The 22,512-nt window shown below is 47.0% G+C and overlaps 1 protein-coding gene across 1 annotated transcript in view; it reads left to right on the top strand.

Annotated features, from left to right (window-relative positions):
- Positions 1-22,512, top strand: part of PLA2G4A (phospholipase A2 group IVA) — a 55,186-nt gene that overhangs the window by 7,878 nt on the left and 24,796 nt on the right. The window contains exons 2-7 of the mRNA XM_054384430.1: positions 404-485; positions 17,067-17,215; positions 18,228-18,341; positions 18,912-18,949; positions 19,851-19,992; positions 22,230-22,366. Coding sequence (XP_054240405.1) covers positions 404-485; positions 17,067-17,215; positions 18,228-18,341; positions 18,912-18,949; positions 19,851-19,992; positions 22,230-22,366 — 662 coding nt within the window. The remainder of the gene's footprint in view (positions 1-403; positions 486-17,066; positions 17,216-18,227; positions 18,342-18,911; positions 18,950-19,850; positions 19,993-22,229; positions 22,367-22,512) is intronic.

Raw genomic sequence — 22,512 nt, 5'->3', positions numbered from 1 at the left:
TACTGTATCTTTGTACTGAGAGAAGGCAATGACAAACACCAGCACACTGTAAAAATAGCCCCCTTGAAATGTTTTTTCCTCCCCCTGCCAACCTGTCCCTGCCTGACTCAATGCCTTCAAGCAGGTTGTGTGGAGAGGAGGAGTGTTGTTCATTGAGATTAGTAGGTGTGGCTGCAGGAAAATCAAGTAGAAGGGCTGACCTTCCAGTAAAGCTGCAGGCTGCAGCTCAGCTCTGAGATGCTCTATCCAGTATGAGTTTCACTTACATTTTGACTGGGTGATTTCTCTCTCTCTGTTTTTGGACGAAATGAAGCCTATTTTGATAGATTTTTTTTTTTTTTTTTTGGGGGGGGAGGGAGGGTGGATTCTGGAGTTTAATCACCTCTAACTCTGTGACTTGCAGGTGGAACACCAGTACTCACACGTATTCACTGTGACAGTAAGGAGAGCCACCAATGTCACCAAAGGAGCCATTGGTGACATGCGTGAGTATTTTATCTGTTTTGTTTCTTCCAGGAGCTTGTGGCTGGAGGCAGGTGACCCAGCATGCTTTAAATGATTGTTAGTGGGCTGGTGGGGTTGGTTTGTGTGTCTTGCTTGTTAAAGTTGGGGCAAAGCCCACGTTTCATGGCTCACCCACTAACTCCAAAAGCAGGTTTGCTGCTGCTTCTTTCCACTGATCCCAGAAAGCTGAGTGAGTTGTAAATTATTTACCTACCAGCAATACCTACCCTGAGTCTTTTGGCTCAGTCAGAAGTGCTGCTCTGAAGAGGAGTGAAACTGGTAGTTGGGCTGCCTTTGAAAGGCTGTGGTTTGGTGGTGGGAACACTTAGAAAGAAGCCAAGGAGTTTGCTGAGTCACTGCAGTAAGAAGCAAAAGGAAAAACCCCAAAGTGGATAAGCAGATCTCCTGGTGTCTGTGCAGGACACCAGCACTTCTGCCCTGTTCTGATCAGCTTCCGAGCCTGTGGACTTTGCAGCTGAACAGGAAACCACTGGGGAGAATGACCAAGGAAAACTTCTTGAGGGGGAAAGAGGGAGAGAACAATGTACTGGCTGAAGCTTAAAAGAGTATTCCTGTTCTTGGGTACAACTGTTGTGCTGTCAGGTTGATCTGTTGCCCTGGTGCTTCATGCAGAGCATGCCATAGCCTAGGACTTGCAGGTTGGGGCTGGGAGGATGAATGTGGTGCCTTGCTCCTGCTCTCTCCTCAGGCTCGCTTGGCATATTCATAGACTCGTGGAGTGGTTTGGGTTGGAAGGGACTTTGAAGATCATCTAGTTCTAACCCCACTGCCATGGGCAGGGAGACCTTTCAACTAGACTTGGCTGCTCAAGGCCCTGTCCAACCTGGCCTTAAACATCTTCAGGGAGGGGCCATCCACAACTTCTCTGGGCAACCTGTTCCTCGGACAGAAGAACTTCTTCCTGAGATCCTGTCTAAACCTACTCTCTCTCAGCTTAAAACCATTCCCCCTTGTCCTGTCACTAGACACCCTTATGAAAAATCTTTCCCCAGCCTTCCTGTAGGATCCCTTAAGGTATTGGAAGACAGTTCTAAGGTTCCCCTGAAGCCTTCTCTTCTTCAGGCTGAACAACCTCAGCTCCCTCAGCCTATTCTCATAGCAGAGGTGTTCCAGCCGTTGGATAATCTTTGTGGCCCTCTTCTGGACTCTCTCCAACAGACTCTGTGTCCTTCTTGTGCTGGAGACACTAGAACTGTATGCAGTACACCTAAGCCATTCTGTGATTCATGGAAGAGTGTGAGGAACGTGAGAAGGTTGGTTGAAATGGGGGCCCCCATGATGTGATGTTAAAAAGGAGTGTGACAAAGGTGAAGAATACCAGAAGGCTATGACTGTTTTAGTGTATTTTTATTGTCCCCTCAGGAAATGCTCCTGCAGTATGAATTCTAAATAGCATCCATCAGTGTCATCAGGTTATTTATTTTCCAGAAAAAATTCCTGTCTTACCAAGTCACCAAACCCAAAAAGCTGTTCAAGAAGAACTTTTTAGTTTGCTAAAAGTTGACAGAGCTGCACTCAAGGCCCTCTGAAAGCTGCTTGATTACCTGTCTGAGGCAGGTACAGTGCTTCATAGCCTGAAGCATTTCCAACCTGGGGTATCTCAGAAGGAGCTTCCAAGTTCCTGGGGATTCTTCCGGTAGCAGCAAAACCATTGAAGTGAAAATTCCCCTGATTGTTGCTTCTATTTTTATTTTAGGAAAATGAAAACTGTTTTTCTTTCCCATGTAGATGGTGGGTTGGAGCCTGGAAGCTGTTTGATCACATCACTAATCATGTTAATTACTCAAGCGTGAAGCAGTGAGCAGCGGAGGTGGATTTTGTATCACGTTTTGCTCTCTTTTTCCTTATCAGTCTTGCCAAGACTTTCTGGACTAGTTGTGAAAGATCTGAGTGAATCAAAGCTGATTAAAGATAGGGAAGCCCTTAATTTTTCTGGGGTTTGTGATAGTTCTGTTTCTCTCTACAGCTTCCTGAAAGGAGGTTGGAGCCGGGTGAGGATCAGTCCCTTCTCCCTCGTAACAAGTGATAGGAAGAGAGGAAATGGCCTCAAGTTGTGCCAGGGGAGATTTAGGTTGGATATTAGAAGAAACTTCTTCACTGGAAGGGTTCTCAAACACTGCCCAGGGAGGTGGTCAAGTCCCTGACCCTGCAGGTGTTTCACATAGGCAAAGATGTTGTGCTGAGGCACATGGTTTAGCACCAGCCTTGGTAGAGTTAGAGTAGTTGGACTCAATGATCTTAAAGGTTTTTTCCAGACAAAATGATTCAAATTTTTCATTTTAAGGACTTGAGGTCAGTTTCTGCTCAAGGAGTTTGAAAGGAGAGGTCTGGTGTACACTCTTTCGGTGGGCATGGAGTGCCCATGACTTCTCTGGCACAGTTATCCCCCATCTCTGTCTCCTCAAGCCTGAGCTGGGCATATAAGCAGTATTTTAAGGAAGATAGTCAAGAGCTCTTGAGCTCTTCGTTACTGGAGAGCTTGAATGGTTGTGTTGTCCTTACAGCTGGGGAATAGGTGCCCACTGCACTGCAACCTGCCATGAGTTTCCTGCGGGGAGCAGCTCACACAGAGCACTGCTGACTCAAAGCATATTTTTAGTGGCCTGGCTGATCTGAGTGGTTGGAAAAACAGAGAGCTAGAGCTAGGATAGCTTCCAGCCTTCTCTCTTTATTTGATTTGGCTGAGATTTCCCATTGTCTCTGCAAGCTTGAACATTTTTGTGGAGGGATCTGATGAAGACAAGCAATCAAATCCAAATCTGGGTCACACCAGGATCTGAGGAGCTAAGCTACAGTAGCAGGATGAGAGCTGGCTGAAGGGGAACCTCATGAGAAGTTCAATAGGGACAAGTCGTCTGGGGAGGAACAACCCCCTGCCCTAGTAAAGAGTAGTGGTGTCCTGCTGGAAGGCAGCTCCATGGAGAAAGACTTCGGAGTCCTAGTGGACAGCAAGTTATCCATGGAACAGCAATGTGCCCTTGTGACCAAGAGGACCAGTGGTATCCTGGGGTGTATCAAGAAAAGGTCTAGGGAGGTTCTCCCCCTCTACTCTGCCCTAGTGAGACCACACCTGGGATACTGTGTCCAGTTTTGGGTCCCCAATTCAAGAGACAGGGATCTGCTGGAGAGAGTCCAGCTGAGAGCTATGAGGATGATGAAGGGACTTGAACAGCTCTGCTATGAGGAAAGACTGAGAGACCTGGGGCTGTTTAGTCTGGAGAAGAGAAGGTTGAGAGGGAATCTTCTCAATGTCTATAACTATGAGGGGTGGGTGTCAGGATTAAGGTGCCAGGCTCTTTTTGGTGGTGCCCAGTGATAGGAAAAGGAGCAAGGGGTACAAACTGGAACACAGGAGGTTCCACCTCAACATGAGGAGAAAATTATTTACTGTGAGGGTGCTGGAGCCCTGGAGCAGGCTGCCCAGGGAGGTTGTGGAGTCTCCTCCTTTGCAGACTTTGAAAACCCATCTGGATGTGTTCCTGTGTGACTTGCCCTACATGATCCAAATCCCTTCTTATTTCAGGTCCATTTGCTGTTGCCTTTGTGTAGCAGCATTTACTGATTCCACTTGGTTTAATTTTAGGGTGTCCCTTTCCAGGTAACTTTCACACCCTAGGTGCTGTCCTATCAACATCCCATTGGTGCAGCTCTATCTTCACAAAAAGATTTCACGTCTGGTTTAGTGACTCCTTCTCTTACAGCTGTGCTCAACTGTTCTGGCTAAGCTTTTTCACAGGCTGGAAGATTTACAATTCAAGCAGCTGGAGCAGATGTGTGGTATGTTGACTCTGGCTGGCCACCAAACTGCTTTATTACTCCCCCTCCCATCCCCAACAGGATGGGGGGAAAAAGTAAGATGAAGAAAGTTTCCATGGCTCAGGATGAGGACAGGAATATCACTGACCTACTGCTACCATGGGCAAATGCTTTACAGTGAGGGTGGTGAGACACTGGAACAGTATGCCCAGGGAAGTTGTGGATGAGGCCTTGAGCAACCTGGTCTAGTGGAAGGTGTCCCTGCCCATGGCAGGGGGGGTTGGAACTGTACGATCTTCAAGGTCCCTTCCAACCCAAACTATTCTATAAATCTATAAAATAACCTTTCCTTTATTGCCACTTTACCTTTCCTTTATTGGCAATTAATTGTGACAGAGCAGGGTGGTAAGAAGCAAAACTAAGCCCACCTCACTCCCTACACCTCCCTTCTTCCCAGGCTCAGCTTCACTCCTGACTCTTCTGCAGCCCTCAAGTGCTGCAGGGGCTGGCAACTGGATTGCAGTCAGTCTGTAACGCTGTCTCTGCCACTCCTTCCTCACACTTCTCTGCCTCCAGCGTGTCATCCCCCCACAGCATAATCCTTCATGACCTTCTCCAACGTGGGTCCTTCCTATGGGCTATGCTCCAGTATGGGCCTTCTCCATGAGGTACAGTTCCTCAGGAACATACTGTTCCAGTGTGGGCACTTTTCCATGTGCTGCAGTCCTTCAGAAACATTTTGTTCCCTTGTGGGTCCTCCATGTGCCACAGTTCCTGCCAGAAAACATGCTCCTGCATGGGCTCATGGGCTCCTCTCCACAGGCTGCAGCTCCTGACCAGGAGTCTGCTCCGGTGTGGGTTCTACATGGGCTGTGACTTCCTTCAGAGCACATCCACCTGCTCCACTGTGGAATCCTCCACAGGATGCAGTGTTCCACCATGATCTTCCTCTGGCTGCAGAGGTTCTACCTCAGTCACTATGAGGGAATATCTACTCTGGCACCTGGAGCACCACCTCCTCCTCACTGACTTGATGTCTGCGTGGTTCTCTCGCATTCCCACTCCTCTCTCACAACCACTGCACTGATTTTTACCCTTCTTTAGATATGTGATCATGGAAGAGCCACCAGTGCCACTGGTGGGCTCAGCCTCACCTAGCAGCTGTGCACCATCTTGGAGCCAGCTAAAACTGGCTCTGTCTGACCTTGGGGCAGCATCTGGTATCTTACAGAAGTCACCTCTTCAGCCCTCTGCTGCCCAAAATCTGCCACATAAACCAAATATGAGGTGGAATATCTCAAAACCTCCATGTTCTTGATGAGGACTTGATTATCTTAATTATTTAGCTTGCTGCTGGTCACAAGGGTCAATAGACATTGTAAAATTGAGGCCACAGCTGGAATACTGGGTCCAATTCTGAGCTCCCCAGTTCAAAAGAGACAGGAAACTACTGGAGAGTGTACAGCAGAGGCTACAAAGATGCTGAGGGGCCTGGAGCTTCTCTGTGAGGAAGAAAGGCTGAGAGACCTGGAGCTGTTTAGCCTAGAGAAGAGAAGGCTGAGAGGGGATTCCAAACCAACCCAGACATTGTGATCCTGGGCAAGCTGCTGTGGGTGCCCCTGCTTTAGCAGGGGGGTTGGACTGGATGGTCTCCAGAGGTCTTTTCCAACCATTCCAAGTTGGACTAGATGATCTCCAGAAGTCTTTTCCAGTCATTCCAAACAAATGATCACTGTTCTGTGATTATTTTCTCACTGGAGCTGTCATGGACTGAGTTGAATCTGCTGCTGTTAGTCACACCATGCTTCACTCATGCCAACTACAAGAAATGAAGGTGCTAGCTGGAGCAAAGTATTATTGGGCTTGAAGTTCAGATTGGAACTTGGGAGACAAGGAGGAATGGGGGAGTAGTTTTCTGGCTTGGGCTTTTGGCTCGTTTGCTGCTGCTTGCTGCTGCTTTGTGCTATGCTTTTTCTGCAAATAGGATAAGGTAATTCTGCATTTTGTACCATGCTTTTCTGATTTTGATCAGTAAACTCTATTCTTATCTCACTTGGTTTTGGGTCTCAATGCCGAGTTTTTGTGTTACTTTTCCCTCACTTATGTGTTGGGAGGTAGCCAGGTTAGCCCGCTGGTTCGGTTTGACATGTTTTGTTCTGATTTAAACCATTACAGGAACTTTTGGAAAAGACCTTGCCTCCAGTCCAGTTTAGCTTTGAATGACCTCCAGACACCCCACCATACTGCAGAGCCTTTCCTTACTTCCATGGCAGCACAAGAACTTGTAGAAAATGCCCAGAATCCCAAACTGCAGCATTCTGAGAGAAATACCTACAAATTGTGGTTCTTCTTTCTATAGGATCTCTCCCCTTCTCAATTTTCAGGGGGCTTGGTGGAAACCTAGGCAAAAGGAAGCAGTGTAACATTTCTCTTACATCTTTAAAGATCTATTTTTCTTTCAAAACAACTGGTAGCATCTACAAAGGAAACTTGTTGTATGACTCTTCTCTTTTAGGTGATCACTGATCTTGCACAATCCTGTTTTGGATTTGCAGCTTTTATTTGCTGCTTCTTCTTTTGATGCTGTGACAACAAGTGAAATTCTGAACATTTTAAAGAAAAAATATTTTCTTTGAAAACATAACTGTGTTTAAAGTGCTGGTGCTCAGCTTCTCTCCCAGTTTGTGTCCATCCTGTTGGAATGAAGGATGCGTTTCCCCTGTAGTTAGGCTGTTCAGATAAACATATCAAAGTATGGGGAGCAGTGCTGGCAACAGAGTTCAACCCTAGTTGCAAAACTTGCCATACACCTGGGTTGGGGCAATCCCAGGAACAAATCCAGGCTGGGTGAGGAGTGGCTGGGAAGCAGTCTAGAAGAGAAAGACTTGGGGGTGTCAGTTGATGAAAAACTCACCATGAGCCAGCAGTGGTCACTGGCAGCCCAGAAGGCAGCTGTGTGCTGGGCTGCATCCAAAGCAACGAGAGCAGCAGGACAGGGAGGGGATTCTGTCCCTCTGCTCTGCTTAGACCCCACCTGCAGTACTTCAGTTCTGGGACTCCCAGCATAAGAAGGATGTGGAGCTACTGAAGTAGGTCCAGAGGAGGCCATGAAGATGATCAGAGGGCTGGAGAACCTCTCATATGGGGACAGACTGAGAGAGTTGGGGCTGTTTGGCCTGGAGAAGAGAAGGATCCAGGGAGACCTTAAGGCAGCCTTTCAGTACCTGTAAGGGGCTACAGAAGAGGGAGTCCTTTGGGAGGGACTTTTTACAAGGGCTTTGTGTTCTTTACAAGTTTTCTAATTCTCTAGGAAAAAAAAATCCTAACTTGATTAAACATCAGCAAATAAGTTTCCCACAGCAGCTTTGTGAATTAGATTTGTCAAGTGACACAATCAGTTCTGTGGCCAGAGATGATTTCTAGATCGGCAATTGTCTTTCATCATTCTTTTATCAGTGTAGCTTCCCTGGCTTCTCTTGAATTTGGCCATATCTGGTTTCTGTATCGCTGTTTTGGTGATCTGCAATGGCCTTAGTACCTCTGAGTTGCTGTGAGGTTGCAAATGTTCATGATTCCTCTTTGCAGAGAGGCTGCAGTAAGATTTGCATTCTGAGCAATCTGATCTGGTTAAAGACGCCCCTGCTCATTGAAGGGAGCTTGGATTAGATGACCTTTGAAGGTCCCTTCCAACCCAGAACATTCTATGATTCTATGACAGGATGAGAGGGAGTGGATTGAAGCTTGAAGAGGGCAGATTTAGTCTGGAGATTAAGAAATTCTTTCCATTGAGGGTGGTGAGACACTGGAACAGGTTGCCCAGGGAGGTTGTGGATGCTGCCTACCTGGAGGTGTTCATGGCCAGGCTGGATGAGGCCTTGAGCAATGTGTTCTAGTAGAAGGTGTCCATGGCCATGGCAGGGGGGTTGGAACTAGATGATCTTTAAGGTCCCTTCCACCCTAAACCATTTTATGAATCTATGAATCATGGAGTCAGAAAGCAGCTCTTAGAGGTGGCCCTTTGGTACAGTTAGCTCATGCTGCTGCAACCAGCAGCAGACATTCATCTGATAGGACAATGTCCCTGATGTACTTCCTGCTTGCCTCCTGCTTCTCCAAAGAGATGAGGAGCTGTTGTGTTGTGTGGGGTGCGTTCCTTGCTTTCAGTGCCAGCCTGGCCCTCACTGTAGGATCTACTTCACCAATATGGAAGTGAAGAGGAGGTGGATGTCCAGTGCAGGTTCAGTCACCGTTTCTCTCTTCCTCATCTTTTGCCCTGGGGTTGTGCTCCCTGTGGGCCATAGCTTGTGGTGTTGGAGCTGTCTGGTTGGAAGCCAGTGGTGCCCACAGTCTGGTGCAGTTCTGTGTGCACTGATTTCAACCCCAACTGGAGATCTGCAGGCTTGTTCCAGAGCAGGGACACAACATCTGGTGTTGCAGCAGCTCATGTGGGACTAATCCATCTGTTCTCTGGCACAGCTGGCTGGTCTCGCACCCTGACTTAGCTAAACCGTACTTGAGCATCTATTGAAGTGTCATCAGATAACACTCTTCCTGCAAGGCTGTGCAACGAGATCTGGTTTTCACAAGGGAACTGAAGAGGAAAACAATTCAAACTCCTCCCCTTTGCATCTGAGCAACCTGGAAAAAGTAGGTCAGAGTTGGCCAATCTTCCAGGTTCTACAACCTGCACATGCAGATCTTCATGTGAGCAGGAGCTGCAAGAGGTACTCCATGCCTAGGAGAGAGCAGAGGAGGCATGCTGACAGGATAGAATCACAAAGACATTTTGTTCGGAAAACACCATGAAGATCATCCAGTACAACCGTTCTCTACCTCTACCAAGGCTGGTGCTAAATCATGTCCCTCAGCACCATAGCTCTGCCTCTTTTAAACACCTCCAGGGATGGGGATTCAAGCACCTCCCTGGGCAGCCTGTTCTGGTTTTTGACAACCCTTTCAGTGAAGAAGTTTCTTCTCATATCTAACATAAGCATCCTCTGGAGCAACTTGAGGCCATTTCCTCTCATCCTATCACTTACTATTTGGGATCAGAGACCAGCCCCCACCTGGCTCCAGCTTCCTTTCAGGGAACTGTAGAGAGCAAGGTCTCCCATGACCCTCCTCTTCTCCAGAAAAGGAAGGAGGTAGAAATGTTCCCAGTTAGACCCATGCTCACCAGTCTGTGCTAGAGTGGTCTGGATGGGCAGCTGAGTCCTGGGGTTACCAAGCTCTGTGGGCTTCAGTAACCCCTTTTGATGTGACTCTTCTCAACAGTCTTTGTAGCAGCCCTGCTGTTGGTCATGTCCTGTAGTGGTCTGGGCTCTATCACCAACCATAGCTGGACTGGGGTGGGTCTAGAGCTATGTACTGGTGCTGAAATATCATAGAATCACAGAGTAGTTTGGGTGGAAGGGACCTCTTAATGCCATCTAGTTCTGGGAAACCTGGGCTGGGGTCTCATCACCCTCACTGTCAAACAATTACTCCTTAGATCTACACTGAATCTCCCTCTTTTAGTTCAAACCCATCACCCCTTGTCCTGTCACAACAGACCCTGCTCAAAAGTCTGTCCCCAGCTTTCTGATCAGCCCCTTTAAGCACTGAAAGGCCACCAGAAGGTCTCCCTGGAGCCTTCTCTTCTCCAGACTGAAAACCCCCAACTCTCAGCCTGGCCTCACAGCAGAGGGGTTCTTCTCCTACAAGGAGAGGATCCTTAGAAGATGTATATCCTTCAAAGGTGAACAATAGCAGTAACAACTGCTCATGAAGTGTCTACTGCAGATGTCAGACTAACACAGGGGCAATTGGAGACCAAATTCCCATTTCCTTGACACATGCAATATTTTGGCCATGTGGTAGGGCTAGGTCGAGCGGTGCTAAAAGGTGACAGTTGTGTTGGAAATGCCCTCATGTGTTCCATGCTGAAACCAACCCAGGCAACGCTGCTCTTCCTGGTTGCAAAAAGGTCTTTTTAGAGAGAAATCCTGCCTCTGGACACTTGCTCCATAGACAGCTCTTGTGAAATATTAGTGCAGGCTTCTTCCCATCCTGGAAGAAGGTTCCTGTTACTGCCTTGCACTGTAATGATAATATCAAAGCAGTCATGCTGGCTTAGTCTAAGAATCCTACTTGCCTGATCATTTAGTTGAAGGACCTCCCAGTCAACTTGCTTGAAGCCCTTGCCACTCTCTGACCAACTGGAGCTTGATGGTGACTGGGAACTGTTTCTGTTTTATGTGCTGTCATGTCTCCAGACAGAACTTCATGGCAGGGCTTTTACTCCAGAGAGCTGTGGACACCACTTTCTCTTAGTTTGAGCCTTTCACTCTGCATTTAGGAGCAGTCATCTGTAATAATTTGATTTCTTCTTGCTTTCCTTTATTTTTCTTTTTCATCTCCCTTCCCAGGGAGGGCTTTGAAGTTGTGTTAGGCTTGGGTTAACGCCAGGTCCTAAGGGATAATCAGGAAGGACATCAGTCATAGTCAGATACAAAAGCAAAGCACTTCTAGGGTGAGGATGTGAACTTTCCTCTGATCCTCTCCAAGCACTCAGCTTGTCTTCAGTAAGGATGTTCCCTCAGCTGGATGTGCTTCTGATGTAATTAGTAGCCCTCAATGAGTTTCTCTTGGATAAACTTCACTGTTTTTTCTTGAATCTTCTCATCCTCACCTCCTTTGGTAAGGAGTTCTGCCAGTTCCTGTTTACTGCATAAAGAAGACTTTGAATTTGTTTTGAAAATGGTTTGATTTGAGGCATCCTCTGGTTACTGTCTTGCATTTTGCAGAATGGTTTGGGTTGGAAGGGACGTTAAAGATCATCTAGTTCCAAGCCCCTCTGCCATGGGCTGGGAAACCTCCTACTAGATCTGGCTGAATCTAACCTGGCTTTGAAAAATTCCAGGCTTGAAGCCTCCATAACTTCTCTGGGTAATGTGTTCCAGTGCCTCACCACCCTCATCATGAAAGATTTCTTCCTAATGTCTAACAAAAGTTGAGCTGCTTCCAGTTTGAAGCTATCACCCTTGGTCCTGTCACTCCATGCCTTTGTGAGAAGTCCGTCTCTAGCTTTCTTGTAGCACCCTTCAGGTACTGGAAGGTTGCTCTAAGGTCTCCTTGGAACCTTCTCCAGGCTGAACAACTCCAACTCAGCCAGTCTTCACAGGGTGTCATATGAGTCAGTATCAAAGAAAATTTCCTTCAAATGAGTCTGGTTTTGTATTTCTGACTGAACATGCTCTGAAAGGGAGTAAAAAAATCATCAACCCTCCTTATCTTCACCACAACAGAAAAGAAGGCTTTTGTAAAGGCTGGTACTGAAATCTCTGCTCAGAACATCCAGCCAACAGTGCTACAGGGAACATCTGCTTAATGCTGGGTTGTGCCATGCTTAGTTGATTAGGTCACCTGCACAATCATCTCCCTTAAGGACCCGTTAGCATTGATGAGCAAATGCTGCTCTGAGTGCTTCCCAAGCCCTTCTTCACTCCTCTGAATGGAATGTCTGCAAGAACCTGGCTGAGCAGCAAGGCTGGGGCAGGAACACTTCACAGGTGTCACTTCGTTTTGAGTTTCCTGTGGTGGCTTGCACTGGCAGTGATGATGGGTTTATGAAGATGTGATCTTTACATAGCTAACCTGAGCCTATACTTAGAGTCATGGAATTGTTTTTGTTGGAAGAGACCTCAGATCATCAAGTCCAACCATTAACTCAGCACTTCCAAGTCACCACTAAACCATGTCCTCCAGCACCACATCTACATGGCTTTTACTTCCCTTCAAGGGATGGTGACTCCACCACTGCCCTGGGCAGCTTGTTTGAGGTCTTAACTCTTTCATAGAAGAAATTGTTCCTCCTGTCCAGCCTAAACCTCTCCTGGCACAACTGGAGGCCATTTCCTCTTCTCCTATCACTTGTTGCTAGTGAGAAGAGGCAAACTCCCACCTGGCTCCAACCTCCTTGTCAGGGAGCTGTAGAGAGCAATGAGGTCTCCCCTCAGCCTCTTTTTCTTCCAGTTCTCTCAGCTGCTCCTCACCAGACCTGTTCTCTAGACCCTTCACCAGCTTCCTTGCCCTTCTTTGGACCTGCTCCAGGACCTCACTATCCTCCTTGGAGTGAGTGGCCCAGAGCTGAAGCCAATATTTGAGGTGAAACAGTTCTGCCCACTTAGGACAGCTCTGGGTGATTAAAACATTCCTCCCAGTTGTCTGAATTAAGAAGTCCAGGGCAGAACCTCTTCTCCCTCAGAAGCCTGGAGGCTGTGCTTCAGCAATATATTAAATGAAGCTCTAGGGCTGCTGGTGGATAACCAAAACCTCTGAAGCCTCATGATACCAAACACAGATCCAGTGTAAACTTGTTCTGCAGATACAGGAACTATTGCCAAGGTAGGGCTGTAGAAACTGACTTTCTGACAGGCTAGGCATCATACATACTCCATCAGCTAACATCACCCTGGCATGAAAGTCATCCTGTGGGATTGGAGTCATTGACCAGGAATGCAGTGATCTGCCTAAACCCACTGAAGACTGAATTATCTCTGCCCAGATCTGGCATAATCAAGGACCTGTAGTTACAGCTGAAGTAGGCAGCCGTGCCAGTGTTCGTTTCCTCCTGCTTCTGTCTTGGCAGAGTGAGATGTTGGCACTGAAAATGCTCTTAAGAACTGGGTATTTAATTAAAAAAACCCCAAACCCCTTGGATTCTGGCACACTCCTAGAAAACTGGATTGTTCTCTTGACTAGAGCACACTAATCACAGAGTGGTGGGGGTTGGAAGGGACCTTTGGAGATCATCCAGTCCAACCCTGCTGCTAAAGCAGGGTCACCTAGCTTGCCCAGGATCTTGTCCAGTCAGGTTTGGAAAGTTTCTTTATCTTTGAAGACAAATTCTTATAATGAAGATTTGGGGTTTTTTGTAGCAAACCAGATTTTGGCATATTTCAAGAACTGGAGAAGAGAAGGCCCTGGGGAGACATTAGAGTGGCCTTCCAATGCCCGAAGGGGGCTACAGGAGAGCTGGGGAGGGACTTTTTCCGAGGGTTTGGAGTGATAGGATGAGGGCCATGGATTAAAGCTTGAGGTTTTAGGATGAGAGGGAATGGATTGAAGCTGAAGGGGGACTCCACCACCTCCCTGGGCAGCCCATTCCAATGGCCAACCACTCTCTCTGTGAAGAACTTTCTCCTCACCTCCAGCCTAAACCTCCCCTGGCGCAGCTTGAGACTGTGTCCTCTTGTTCTGGTGCTGGTTGCCTGGGAGAAGAGACCAACCCCCTCCTGGCTACAACCTCCCTTCAGGTAGTTGTAGACAGCAATGAGGTCACCCCTGAGCCTCCTCTTCTCCAGGCTAAACAATCCCAGCTCCCTCAGCCTCTCCTCATAGGGCTTGTGCTCAAGGCCTCTCACCAGCCTCGTTGCCTTTCTCTGGACATGCTCCAGCAATTCAACATCTTTGCTAAACTGAGGGGCCCAGAACTGGACACAGTACTCAAGGTGTGGCCTAACCAGTGCTGTGTACAGGGCTACAATGACCTCTCTGCTCCTGCTGGCCACACTACTCCTGATGCAGGCCAGGATGCCATTGGCTCTCTTGGCCACCTGGGCACACTGCTGGTTCATGTTCAGGCGGCTGTCGACCAGTACCCCCAGGTTGTGCATGCTGCCCCTAGAGGTGTTCAAGGCTGAGTTGGATGAGGTCTTGAGCAGCCTGGTCTAGTGGGAGGTGTCCCTGCCCATGGCAAGGTCTTGGGACTAGATGATCTTTAAGGTTCCTTCCAACCCAAACCATTTGATGATTTTTTTGAACCTTTGATAGACAAAGAAGATAAATTTATTGTATGATGACAGTGGCTTCATCCTTGGTGCTTTGGAACAAGCTTTATGTAGTTTCTTTGTCTGTTCAAAGAACTGAAATTGGAGTGACTGAAATAGAAACTACATCTCTGAAATATTAATTAACCATTAACCCATCATTGCCAACTCTCCACTCAACCATGTTCCTCAGCACCACGTTTACACATCTTTATTGTTTTCTGGATGGTGACTCCACCACTGCTCTGGGCAGCCTGTTTCAGGCCTTGACAGCCCTTTGGGAGAAAAAAATTGTTCATCATGTCCAACCTTAAACCTCCCTTGGTGCAACTTGAGTACATTTCCTCTTGTCCTATCACTTGTTACTATTTAAAAGAGGCCAACTTCCACCTGGTTCCAGCCTCCTTTTGGGGAGTTGTAGAGAGTGAGGTCTCTCCTCAGTCTCCTTTTCTCCAGGCTGAACAACCCCAGTTCCCTCAGCTGCTCCTTACAGGACTCCTTCTCTAGACCCTTCACTAGCTTTGCTGCCCTTCTTCAAACATCTTCCAGTGTTTTTCCTCTTCATCTGAAGAAAGAGTTTAAAAAAAAAAGAAGGTATTTAATTCTCTTACTACCAGTGGCACAAGATGAACATTCAAACATGAAAGGGCAGGTGATTAACTCCTTGCCTTGAGTTACCACAGATGCTGAAAGCAGGGAGTGAGGGGGTGGCTTGGCAACCCTGAGCGATGCCAAATGATTTTGTTTAGTTGTTCCCCGCCTTGGGTTTCGTTTCTTTACATGAGATAGGAAGTTAGTGATACATCTGTCTGCCAGCTGTGCCATGCCATGGGCTTGTGATTGCAGGTAGGAAACCATCTGCCGCTTGTGTTTGAAAGGAAAAATAATTTTGCTGACTGTTCATATAAAAATGGAACAGAAAGGGACATATGGATGTTTTCCCCAGGACTCTCTTCAGCAGCAAGACTTCACTTACACCCCAAGCGTTTGTAGTATCCCTTCAGGTGTTGGAAGGCAGCTCTAAGGTCCTGGTGGAGTCTTCTCTAGGCTGAAAAACCCCACCTCCCTCAGCCTATCCTCATAGCAGAGGTGCTTCAGCCCTTGGATTATCGTTGTGGCCCTCCTCTGCACTCTCTCCAACAGTTCCATGTTCTTCTTATGATGGGGATATCAGAAGTGGATGCAACATTTGAGATGGGATCTCACAAGAGCAGAGTAAAGGGGTAGAATCACCTCTCCTGACCTGCTGGCCTTGATCCCCTTCCTTCTGGCAGAGTTTTGTGCTGGAATCCATGGGAGCTGATGCCTTCAGTGGGAGTTAGCTGGTTCCATCTGCCAGTGAGGAAAGAGATGCAATAAGCACTTGGGGGTTGATCCCCCCCACTCCCCTGACTTTAAATAAGAGACAAGATCAGCCGTAAATTCTTGGGAGCTAATCAAGTTTGCTATTTAAAGCCTCTCCACACTAATCCCCAACTTTAAATAGCTGCTGGTTACTTGCACAGGTAGCAGCTTGAATCTGTGAAATCATATCAATTACCTAAGACCTGCAGATGTGGAGCACAGTGCAAAGCTCTATGAGGAGTGTTGTAGCAGTCCAAGGATGTTCTCACATGGTCAGATCTCTGAATCATAAGGATTGTTTGCATACAAACTTGGAATTGAGGGAGCATGAGTCTAGGAGAGAAGGTTTGTTTCTTAAGTTCTCCTGGAATACTTCATTCACAGCGTGACCCTGGTGTGCAATTCTGCATTTCCAGAGCTATTTGAAGTACTGTGTGGGTAGGTTCAGTGTCTGTTCTATTTGGAGATGGCATCAGAAGGCATGTTATTTCTGGCCGGTGTTCCCCACTAGAACTGCCAGGAGGCCAAACATTTGAGTTTTGATTCTGTTTTGCTCTGGTAAAAATCCAGAAGCTCTTGGGGGGTTTCAAAAAGCCTTTTGTTTTGAATCATAGAATTGTTTCTGCTGGGAAAGACCTTTAAGATAATCGAGTCCAACCATTCTCTAACTCTGCCAAGGCTGCAGCTAAACCATGTCCCTCAGCACCACATCTCTGCATCTTGTAGATACTTTCAGGGATGGGGATTCAACCACCACCCTGGGCATCCTGTTCCAATGCCTAATCATGCTTTCAGTGAAGAAGTTTCTTCTAATGTCCAACCTAAACCATGGTGCAACTTGAGGTTCTTTCCTGTTGACCTAGCATTTGATCCTCGGGAGAAGAGACTAGCCCCCACCTTGTGATAACCTCCTTTCCGGGAATTGTAGAGAGTGAGAAGGTCTCCCCTCAGCCTCCTTTTCTCCAGACTGAACAAGCTCAGTTCCCTCAGCTGCCCTCACAAGACCTGTTCTCCAGACCCTTCACCAGCTATATTGCCCTTCTTTGGACACACTCCAACATCTCAGTGTCCTTCTTGAAGTGAGTGGGCTAAAACTGAAGCCAGTACTTGAGGTGTGGCCTCGCTAGTGGTGAGTAGGGGGAGACAATCAGTTCCCTGGTCCTGCTGGCCGCATTATTGCTGATCCAGGCAAGGATGTTATTGCACACCTGAGCACCTGGTTGCTTTGTTGTTTTTCTTCCAATAGATGATTGAATTCCATTTGAAAATACCAAACCCATTTGTGTTGGCCTTTTCCTCCACCTCTTCCTCCCAGCTGTGATTCTTTTGAATTTAATGAGGTTCCCCCCCACTCAACTCTCCACCTGGAGGTCAATGAGCTTGGATCATCCCCAGTGCACTGTGTTTATTGAAGGCTTTTCTCCTCCTCTCTTAAAAAAATGTGATATCTGTTAGTTTTGAGAGATTGTTAAGATCCCTGTATCTTTCCTGGTCTTACATTTATGAAATTCATAGATTTAAACAGTTTTCCATCACAGACCATGAGCTAACCTCTGAATTCCCATAACTTCATTGATTATCACAACCCATACTGGAGCCTAACCTAACATGAGCATCTCTTTTGCCTCGTAGTTGACACTCCAGATCCCTACGTGGAGCTGTTCATCCCCTCTGCCCCTGACTGCAGGAAGAGAACCAAACATTTCAATAATGATGTCAATCCTGTCTGGAATGAGACCTTTGAGTTCATTTTGGACCCAAACCAGGAGAATGTTCTGGAGGTAAATCCTGTGGCCAAGCTGAGTCTGTGGCAGTGGAGGTTAAAAGAATAATAGCTTGTTCCTTACTGTTCTTCACATCACCCATGAATTATGTTCTCTGTGCTTCCTACACTGATGGACACATAATAGGTGGGAGTAAAGTCAAGTCACAGCCCATTCCCTTAAGAGACAGAAAGCAGAAGCATGGTTCTGCTGTCTCCTCTGTACCTGGAGCCAAGGGGTGAGTAGCCTTCAGCAATGGCCCTAACATGTGAAGTCTTCAGACCCAGGCTTATGGAGTTTCAGTCTAACCTGACCAGCTGAGACAGAAGCTAAAGCTAACATGTGAATCCACACCTTGAGTACTGACTTCAGTTTTGGGCCCCTCCAAAAAGGACTACTGACAAGAGTCTGGCCCCATCCTCTTGTCCCTTACCTTTTAGCTCTTGCTGAGCGTTGATCAGATCCCCTCTCAGGCTGCTCTTCTCCAGGCTAGACAGCAACAGGGCTCTCAGCCTTTCCTCCTCACAGATAGGCTCCAGGCCCCCTCATTTCATTCATAGCCTCCTTGGACTCTTTCTTGTAGTTCCTTGTCTTTCTTGAACTTGGGAGACCAGAATGCACCCAGGACTCCAGATGTGTCTTCCCTAGAGCAGAGTAGAGAGGAAGGAGAAGTTTCTCCATGGAGAAGGTCTACTAACTGGCAATCTGAAGTATTGCATATTGTAGGTGTGTAATTTGAAGCTCTTATACCTGCTTGGAAGGATGATAGTATCTGCTGACAGAATGGTGCTCACATGAAAAGCCCCTTAGACATGATGCTTTTATAACCATGCAATTGAATGCCTTGAAAGCATTCATGGCATTCATGAGCTTACCCTGTGGTAGAAGAACATGTCTGTTACTGGTCGTTGACTGGGTTGGATTAGGCCTGTTCCTTTTCCATGTAATTTGTTTTTACTTTAGACATAGGATGGGTGAGATAAAAAAGGGATTTGTTGAAGTGGAATTGAGTGCCTGAGTTCTTTTCTAGGTTACTTTGATGGATGCCAACTACGTCATGGATGAGACTCTAGGCACATCCACATTTCCTATATCCTCTCTGAAACTGGGAGAGAAGAAGGAGGTCCATTTAACTTTCAATGATGTAAGTTGCCATGTTTCTGGCTTTGCCTTTGTTGGTGCAGCTTTGAACACAGCAGAGATGTCCCCAGTGACTGCAGGGTGGCTGGACAAGATGACCTTTGAGGATCCCTTCCAGCCCAATGCAGTCTGTGAATCTGTGTCCTGGGCTGCATCCCCTCACAGGTCTTTGAGACACAAATTGAGTATGAAGATTACCCTGTGAACTGTGAAGCAAGTCTCAGACTGTGGCTGGCAGGAGAAATAAAGGATCAAAAGGGTTTGAAGAAACTTAGATCCCTTCAAGCCAAAGGTGAACAGCGCCTTCAAAAGGTGATTCAGTGGAAGAAAGCCAAGAGATGGGATCTGGTGAATGGAAGTCAGCAATGGGAGCAGTTTGCTAGTGGTGTAATTTGAAATCACACTGTGTGCTTCTAAAAACTAAGCTCTAAGGTGTCTTCCAGAGGTGTTGTCCTCTGTAAAATGGGGGTTTAAAGAATATTTCTGACTAATCATCACTTTGTGTTCCAGGTGTGTTTGTGTCTTTATCCCCTCTTTAAGTGCTGTAACCATAGTTTCAATACTTCTTGTTTAGGTGACAGAAATGATTCTGGAAATGTCTCTTGAAGTATGGTAAGTATCTCACATTAAAAGAAAAAGGTGGAGAATATATTTAGCAGGAAAACTCTTTGTTACTTTTACTCTGTTTGTTAGTATCTTCTTAAAACCATGTCAGGTAGAGTGCAAAAATGCCCTGGTTTAACACAGAAATCTCAAGTAATGTAAAGATGTGGAAGTGGAGGGTAAATTTCTCATGGTATCTCTGTCCCTGACTTATACACCATCATTTTTACTGTAGGTTTGCCCTTGTAGGAGCAAGCCCATCATGTGTAATAGCTCATTTATCCATATGTCTCAGTTATCCAGGACACAGCAATGTGCCCTCATGACCAAGAAGCTCAATGGTCTCCTGGGGTGCATTAAAAAGTGTGGTCCCCTCTACTCTGCTCTGGTGAAACCACAGCTGGAGTATTGTGTTCAGTTCTGGGCTCCCCAGTTCAAGAGGCATAGGAATATACAACAGAGAGTCCCACAGAGGCTATTAGGATGATGAAGGGACTGAAACATCTGTCTGATAAAGAAGGGCTGAGAGACCTCGGGCTGTTTAGTCTGACAAAGAGAAGGCTGAAAAGGGATCTTGTCAATGTCTGTAAATATCTGAGGGGTGGGTGTCAAGATGAAGGTGCCAGGCTCTTTTCAGTGGTGTCCTGTGATAGGACAAGGGACAACAGGCAAACTGGGTCACAGGAGGTTCCACCTCAACATGAAGAGCAACTTCTTTGCTGCGAGGGTGCTGGAGCCCTGGAGCAGGCTGCCCAGAGAGGTTCTCTGGAGAGGTTGAGAATCGTGCCCCTACCCTTTTAGCTCATCAACTGACACCCCAATGTCCTTCTCGTCCAGACTGCTCTTGAGCCACTCCTCACCCATCTGTGAGTTCTACCTTTTGCTCACTCCTGTCTGTTTCGCCTCATAGCTCCTCCACTGACCTGCGGTTCAGCATGGCTCTCTGCGATGAGGAGAAGAGGTTCCGGCAGCAGCGCAAAGACAACATCATGCACAGCATGAAATCCTTCCTGGGAGAGGAAGGCAGCAAGAACCTGACCACTTCCCGTGATGTAAGTTTGGAGAGTATCAACTTTGGACTCCTGCATGTGTGTCTCAATGGAATGAGTGAGACATAGGAAGTAGAAGGGCTCTCCAGGGAAGTAGTAGGGGTTAGAGCGAGGTGGGGGTCCTTGATCTCTTCTCACTTGCAACAAGTGACAGGATAAGAGGAAACAGCCTCAAGCTGTGCCAAGGGTGGTTCAGGTTGGATATTAAGAAAAAATTCTTCCCATATAGGATTTTCAGGCACTGGAACAGGCTGCTCAGAGAGATGGTGGAGTCACCATCTCTGGAGGGATTTAAAACATGCATGGATGTGGTGCTGAGGGTTTAGCTTAGCAGTAGTGGTGGGATTGTGAGCTCTAGATGAGCAGTTGGACTTGATGATCTCAAAGGTCTCTTCAACCTCCCCAGTTCTATGGTTCTATGATCTAATTTGCTGTGGAAAACTTAGTTAAGCTCCTTGCCTCTGGTCTAGAGCTCTTCAGTTGAATTTTTGCCCTGAGATGGCAGCTGCTTGCTTTGTATCAGGTGGAAATGAAGTGCTATTCTACAACTCCATGCTTCGTGGGATCCCCACACTCCCCAGCACAGGAATCTGAATCTGGAGTGCCTGTGGACTCAATACAGGAAATGTTTGCTGTCAGAATGCTGGTGACTCCTCTCTGCATTCCTTGTTGATCTTCCTTACAGCTTTCTTTGCATCCTGAAGGCAACTCAGATTTTCCTTTGTGCTCATGCCACCGTGGCTGATGAGTAGATCTGTTGAGTAGTGGTGCTTTGGAAGGCTTTTCACATACTTTCTCCAGGCTTGCACCTGCAAACCACCCTCTTTATCCTGTTGGGATTTGTTGGTTAATTAGGTGGTGTTTGTAAAGAGCTTTCAAAGCCTCAGGTCCATGATTAAAGTGATTAGTAATGTGGCTCTTTGGTTCAAAGCAGCTGCTGTGTTATTGGGGTGTTGGCTTAACAAAACATCCCAAACTTTACCTTTGTTTTGTCATTTTTTTTTTTTGATAGCTATCTCTGGAGGAGCATGATGAGTGCTGATGCCTCTAAATACCTGCGGTTTCTGTTACTAAAGCCTAAAACGTAGGAAGACAAGGATCAAATGATCTGACTGCATCAGGGATAAACCATTTTTGCAGAGTGGAAGCATGGAGAAATGTCTCAACTCACTTGGGCACTGGATATGGTCATTTCCATGTGACTCAGAGGTTTCAGCCCACAGGGGAGTTTCATAGATTCACAGAATGATTTGGGTTGGAAGGGACCTTAGAGATCATCTACTCCAATCCCCCTACCATGGGCAGGGATGCCTCTCAACTTGACCACGTTGCTCAAAGCCTCATCCAAGCTGGCCTTGAACACTGCCACAGCCTCCCTGGGTAACCCATGCCAGAGTCCCACCACCCTCATATTGAAAAACTTCTTCCTAAGATCCAGTCTAACCCTAGTCTCCCTCAGCTTCAAACCATTCCCCCTTGTCCTATCACTAGACACCCTTATGAAAAGTCCCTCTCCAGCCTTCCTGTAGGATCCCTTCAGGTATTGGAAGGCAGCTCTAACGTCCCCCTGTGGAGTCCTCTTGTCCTATCACTTGTTGCATATGAGAAGAGACCAACCCTCACCACTCTCCAGCCTCCTCTGAGGTAGTTGTAGAGGGCAACACACAGAAGTAAATGACACAGAGACATTGTATGTCACTCTTGGGCCCAGGGAATCTGAGGGGGACAGGTAACTCCATGGGTGGGATCATGGTACTATCCCATGCTACATAGGGTGTTTGAAAGTCATGTCTCAAAGGACTTTGTTAAAGTATTTTGAGGGTGTTGGAGCCCGGGAGCAGGCTGCCCAGAGAGGTTGTGGAGTCTCCTTCTCTGGAGAGAGTCCAAACCCATCCGGACATTGTGATCTTGGACAAGCTGCTGTGGGTGCTCCTTGCTTTAGCAGGAGGGTCGGACTGGCTGATCTCCAGAGGTCACTCCAACCCCCACCTTGAGGGGATTCTGTGATTTTGCCATTGTCTTACACTTACACCACTGAAAGACTGCACAACATCTTTTTGGCTTCTTAGAAGTTTTGGATAAGCAGGGGTTTCTTCTCTGCTGTGAGGATCTTCAGATGGTCACCTATTCCACAAGGCTGTCAGGTTTGGGCAGTGGTTGATGAATAGTGTTTGGTTACTACCACTGAGTCTGTCTAAGAATGGATGTGGTGATCTGGTGTGTTCTTCTCCCCTCTGCAGGTACCAGTGATAGCCATCCTGGGTTCAGGAGGTGGATTTCGGGCCATGGTGGGGTTTGCTGGAGTCATGAAAGCTCTTTATGAGTCTGGAATTCTAGACTGTGCCACTTACATTGCTGGGCTCTCAGGATCCACATGGTAAGGGGGAGATCTTTAGACTGTCCTCAGTTTTCCTTTGGGAAGTTCAAGAATGGATTTTCATGAGAGTTGACTTCCTTCAAAGGTTTCCATTCACAGCAGATGTTACTGCACTGCCAGTGCAGAAAAGACCTACAGAACAACTA

This window comes from Indicator indicator, chromosome 10 (genome assembly GCF_027791375.1).
Source record: "Indicator indicator isolate 239-I01 chromosome 10, UM_Iind_1.1, whole genome shotgun sequence".
Lineage (NCBI taxonomy): Eukaryota > Metazoa > Chordata > Aves > Piciformes > Indicatoridae > Indicator > Indicator indicator.
The sequence above is the reverse complement of the archived record's forward strand: the minus strand, read 5'-3'. Positions and strand labels throughout refer to the sequence as shown.